The sequence below is a fragment of the Caloenas nicobarica genome, chromosome 14, assembly GCF_036013445.1.
Source record: "Caloenas nicobarica isolate bCalNic1 chromosome 14, bCalNic1.hap1, whole genome shotgun sequence".
Taxonomy (NCBI): Eukaryota; Metazoa; Chordata; class Aves; order Columbiformes; family Columbidae; genus Caloenas; species Caloenas nicobarica.
In genome coordinates this window covers 3,137,554-3,143,272 of record NC_088258.1, presented here as the reverse complement: position 1 = coordinate 3,143,272, position 5,719 = coordinate 3,137,554, and the positions used below count along the sequence as shown (strand labels likewise).

The 5,719-nt window shown below is 50.7% G+C and overlaps 1 protein-coding gene across 1 annotated transcript; it reads right to left on the bottom strand.

The window, feature by feature from the left end:
- Nucleotides 1-3,772: 3,772 nt before the first annotated feature.
- On the bottom strand, nt 3,773-5,342 carry PLD6 (phospholipase D family member 6). The gene is made up of 2 exons (XM_065644809.1): nt 4,943-5,342; nt 3,773-4,865 (listed from the first exon to the last, which is right to left on the bottom strand). The coding sequence occupies exons 1-2, from the start codon at nt 5,340-5,342 to the stop codon at nt 4,624-4,626; spliced, it is 642 nt and encodes a 213-aa protein (XP_065500881.1). The 3' UTR covers nt 3,773-4,623.
- Between the last annotated feature and the right edge of the window lie 377 nt (nt 5,343-5,719).

Below are 5,719 nucleotides of genomic sequence, written 5' to 3'. Positions count from 1 at the left end.
CACGGTGTTTTGCATCGTTCCAGTGAGGCACTGCCGGGGGATCCAGCACCAGCAAAGCTGCGATTTCTTCTCTCTTCCTCTAGTTTGTTTTTACCTTATTGTAGAGAAAATGTCAGTCCTCATGTCACACCCCTCCCCCTTTTATGGGCTCCCTGTGAAATGATTTAAATTGAAATTTGCTGGAACTCCTTTGTGAACAGGATCAGACCTGGGGGATCAGCTGCTCAGAGGTTTGTTATCAGGGAACTTTTATTTAATACATAGTCGCCGACTTCTCCGGACTTTAAAATAGCTGAGAAAAGCAAAACAGGGAGGTTTGCTGGGGGGGGGAAAAAAAAAAACCAAACCAAAACAACCCTGGCATTAACAATGGATGTAGCTGAAATAAAAGGAGTTGGATGGCAGGGCAGCCCCAGGGACCACGGCGTGCGGAGGGACGGGGGGCACTGCCCGCTGTCGTCATGGTTTAATGTTTAGTAAGCCAAACCAATTAATCTTTTTTGCTGAACTTCCTGGGTTGAAAGTATTTATTGCAAAGGGGTCTTTCATGACCATAGTGGTGGTGGCGGTCTCGTGCGCTTGTAGGAGCAGACGGGGGGGTTCGGCTCCTTTGAAAATTAGAGACACGAAGGGGCTGAGCATCGTCAGGATCAACAGCACCTCGCCAGGGGGGGAATGCTGTGAGTGTCTGAGCTCTATACAGTGATGTTTTAGCTGTATGTGATGTCTTACAGCCGTAGCTGTGAGTTCTGGGGGGGTCACGAAGAAGAAGAGGACGAGGAAGATGCTGTGGGGTGCTGAGGGCTGTTCTGTGCTCCGTGTTCGGGCTAAATAGCTAAATATCTCTGCAAAGCGAGAGGCAGTACATTACCTGCCTTTACTTTAAAGACTGAGAATTTGCAGTGCCAACAGCCAAAAACTGAAATATTTCTGCAGAGGGCCGTGCTTTAAAATAGGAGGAGGGGACGGAAAGTGCCAGCTGGGATATTTTTTTACTGCTAGCAATGGTCCTTAGTTATCCTATTGCTCCTTCCTGCTGCATGTGTCTTTCAAGATAAATCAGTGGTTATTTAAATTGGAAAGTATGGGGAGGAGGCGGGGAGCTCCTCGCTGGCACCGGAGAGTTAAAAAAAAAAAGAAGCAAATTGTGTTCATTTGCTTCAAAACTAGAATTGTGTGCTGACTCACAAAGCAGAAAGTCTCTTTTTTTCCCAGCAGCATGGGCGGACTGGGCTGCATTAATAGCGCTGCCCCCAGCACTGGAAAATGTGTCACTTTTGTACTTGGTTGCGCTTCCACTAGACCTTGGCATTTTGTTCCCGGTTCGGATACAGTGCTTAGTTTGTTGTGAACACTTAAGCACATGCGCGCTCGGTGCAGCTTGCTTTTCCTCTGTAATTTTTTCCACTTTTTTTTAGGAAAAAAAAAAAGCTTTGTTATTGTTCTAAGAAAAAAGTAATTTAAAACCTGTATAGTGTTCGAAGCACGCAATGTAAATATTGATTACTCGGAAATTAGTGGAGGGGTCTCGTTTGTGACTAAGTTGTGGCTTTAATTTTTAAATCTTGCTCTAACACAGCCGTCCCAGGCTGGGGCTGGCAGAGGAGCTCCGAGTGTCGTGTGTCCAACCCTCCCCCTCTGCCCTGATGAACTGGTTTTGTTTGGTTTTCATGAGGGTTATAAATGTCTTTTCAACCCTTTTCTGCTGACCTATCCCTTTAGTTTGGAAGAGACCTGTCCAAAGATTGTGTACAGTCTGCTTGAGAGCTGTAACCCTCCCGCGCTATAAACTTGGTTTGTTTTGCTTTCCATTCGGAGAACTCAGTAATGTTGTATTTGATAGCGGCACTAACACTCTGCACGTGCAAATTTTTATCTGTCATTGTCCGGCACCTTCGGGATGCTCTCGGACTTTAGACGGGACCAACAGACCCCACTGGACAGACACACATCGCGCAGCAGCACGGACACGCTCGCAGTACGTACCTGTTCAAACACAACGGTCCGTACAACGTACTTACTACTGAGTTGAACTTATGCGATCCTGTAGCACAAATAATTTCTTAGAAGATCCAGGGTACCGCTGCGGGAGCACCGGCTGGAAACAACACGGTTTGCTCTGCCTCGGTGTGAGAGGACGGCAAGAACCCGAGGGTGTGGGATTTATTTACTAGCAGAGACCCGATGAGCCAGACGAGTTGGTACCGACTGAACTAAACCGGCTGGCCATGAACTTGTAAATGAGCGCAATTACAGTTATTAGTGCTTCCTTCACACGCTGCCTGCGCGCAGGGTTGACGAGAACACTCACTCTTTGTTCTAAGCTAGAGAAAGCATGTGTCATAAAATACTAAAGGCGATGCTAAGAAGAACACAGAAAAGCGTGGTCTTTGACCCATGTCCACCCTCCTGGGATGTGGAGTTGTGGATAATCGGAGGTTTGTAAAGAATCATTTATTTGAGAGGATGAAGTTTTGGGGAGTGAGTTGGAAGCTCTGCAGGTGGTACCTGACGCGGCACTGGCTGTCCGGGTACTGTCAGGTTTGTTCCACCGTCCTCTTGCGAGTTCTGGCTGAGCAGGGCTTGAACCGACCACCGACCCGTAACCACGGGGGAACTAGTCCTGGATTAAAACCACGCACGCACCACACTCTACCACGTGTACACTGGAAACTACCCAAAGGAATGGTCAGTAATGAGGACACAATGGTCATTTCCCAGTTTCTGCGATGCTGTGGCCAGTCCTCTGCTGAGCAGGGTCAGTCATACCCTGGCTGGGTTTGTGGTACCCAAATACCTGGGGTTTTGGTACCCGAATACCCAGGTTTGTGGTACCCGAATACCCAAGTTTATGGTACCTGGGCAGTGCTAGGATGCTGCAGCCTCCCCGATCCTGGAAACCCCTGCAGCTCCAACCCAGAACGATCCCAGCAGGGTGGTGGGAATAAAATAAAACGCGGTTGTCCTCAAGCCCTGTCCATCCGTAGGGCAGAACGGCCTCTTTCAAGGGGAGTTTTCCACACTGATTAGTCCGGGAAATGATGTCTCACATGTGATTTTTTTTTTTTTCCCCTCTGCAAAGGGGAATGGGTGTTGGATGCTCCTGTTTCTCAGCAAGTTTCTTTCTCCTTCTCCCTTCCACTCAATTTATTTCAGCGCTTTTTTAAGAGCCACTCCTCCCAATCAACGGCTCACTGTACTAGAAGCGTCACTTTTTCCCCCAGTATTTATTCCTTACAAAACTTTGTGTGACATGCTAGGTTCCCATGGATGTAGCTGATCATTTTTATTTTGTAAATATAATTACCTAACTTTACATTAACTATATCGTAATAAACTATTTTTGCACCACCCTTTGCATGCTGCGTAGTGAGGTGTTTCTTTCAAAAAGGACATTACTGCAGAAAGGAGCAGAGGCCAGAGCCTGAAAAAGAGTGAGCTGTTTGTTTTTATAGTCACATACCACAAAGAAAATGCAGCAGGTACCATTTTAATAGCAATAACATATTTAAAGTAAAGTCTAATGCTGCTGAACAGGATTTACTAGAGAATGACCTTCCTGAGCTTCTTGCACAGATCAGTAATGGATTTTCCCCCAGACACATGCCAACTTTCTTAAACAGAACAGAACAAATCTGCAATTTGTTGATGTTGCTCCATGTATCCTAAATAACACCTAAGGACCTACAGGAATTTTTAAGGATTTGGATTTTTGGAACCACGAGCCCACAAGGACTGCTTGGAGTGCAAAAAAACAGACAATGTTGAGCTTTCCTGTGAAAATGGTTTATTTAATAGTGCAAATCACAGCACTACTGTATCAAGCAAACCTGGTAACAAATGTTAAGACCCTTTTTCATTTTGAGAGACTTTGAGGCACTTTTTATTCAGTATAAAGTAATTTTTACACAGATGCTATTTAGAGTTTTGAAATTCCAAATCTTACCCATCTTTGTTCCGTCTCTCATTTCTTTCCAGACTTCCCTACACCAGCCTGCTGGAAGATGAGCTGGCCTTAGTTTCTGCTCTCACGCTTCTATGCTGGAACTCTGCTCATCTTAAAGCAAAGGAATTGTGTTCGCAATCAAAACAAACTTCTAATTTCTGCCTTTGTATTTCCCACAAATCTCCTTTTATAAACGTTTAACAAATAACGACAACAAGAAATGTAACTAAGGTGCTTAATCTCTCCATATAAAAATGGAGCTTTCCTGTCGCCCTCTTAACTCTTCCTTAGAGTTACTGATGTAGCGGAGCCATTGGGCTGCAATTCTGCATTATCCCATGTTGGAAAATGTCTATTTTACCATTGAAACACGCACCCAGCACCCTATGAACATACCTCGCTTGCACTAGGGAACGGCAACAAGCCGCCCCGTAGTTTTAAGCTCTCAGAACGCTGTCCTACCACAGCCATCCCCACAAAACAACTCCCCGAACAGCCGGGTCATTCCCTCTAGCACAGGAATGACCCCACAGCAAGGGACCTGTGTCACTGTGGGGTAGAGAGCACTTTGCTTCTCCAGAGCTCACCTCAGTTACACCCAGACGGATAATACAATGATGTCTATGCATAACGATAAGGTCCATGAACGTTAAGTGCCCCACCACGAGGCGGCTCAATCATTTATCATCTTTGGAAAAAAAGGTGTAGTTGCTGGGATTGTACTCTTCCCAAATCCTTTCAAACTCCTCCAGGAAAGGCTTCACGTACTCGGCGTCCTCCAGGACCAGCACGTTCTCCCGGTTGTTCTGGATCGCGTGGGTGGTCCAGTTGAGGGAGCCCGTGATGAGCGTCCTCCCGTCCACGATGGCGAACTTGTGGTGCATGTACCCGCCCTCCTGGTCGTGGCGCACCTGGATCCCTGCGGAGACACAACCGACCTGCTCAGCGGCACCGAACCGCCCGCAGAGCTGCCGCCCCGCCCGGGCGCGCCCTGACCCGTGCGCCGGAGGAGCCCGATCTGGGAGCCCCGCAGCCCCATGTACTGCGCGTCCGTGACGATGCGGACGCGGACCCCGCGGCGGTGCAGCAGCTGGACGGCGCGGCCCAGCTGCGGGCTGGAGAAGGCGAACAGGCAGATGTCGACGGAGCGGCGGGCGGAGAGGAGCCGCCGCAGGAGGCGGCTGAAGGGGGAGTCCCCCCGCGGCAGCGGGCAGGGGCACGGCCGGGGCTCCCCGCCGGGCTCCGCCGCCTCGGCCAGCAGCGCCTCGGTGCAGCTGGGCCGGGAGGGGAAGAACAGAACCTCGCGGAGCGGCCGGCGCCGCCGCCGCCAGGCGGCCAGAGCCAGCGCCAGGCCCAGCGCCAGCGCCAGCAGCGCGCCGGGCCCGCCCGCCCGCATGGCCGAGCGCCCGCATGGCCCCGCCGGCGCGCGGAGCGTGCGCGGTGCGGCCGGCGGGAGCGGCGCCGAGGAGCCGCCCCCGGAGCCCCGAGCCGAGCGGCCCCGGAGCGCCCGGGCAGCAGCGCCCGGCCCACGCACCTGAGCAGCCCCGTGGAGCTGCACTGCGGCGGCTCAGCAGATCCTCCTCAGCTGCACAGAGTCACAGAACGGCTGGGGTTGGAACAGGCCCTGGAGACAGAATCACAGAATCATTCTGGTTGGAAAAGACCTCCCAGATCATCGAGTCCTACCGTTCCCCCACCCCTGGCACTGCCCCCTGTCCCCGAGAACCTCATGTCCGTCTGTCCAACCCCTCCAGGGATGGTGACTCCAGCACT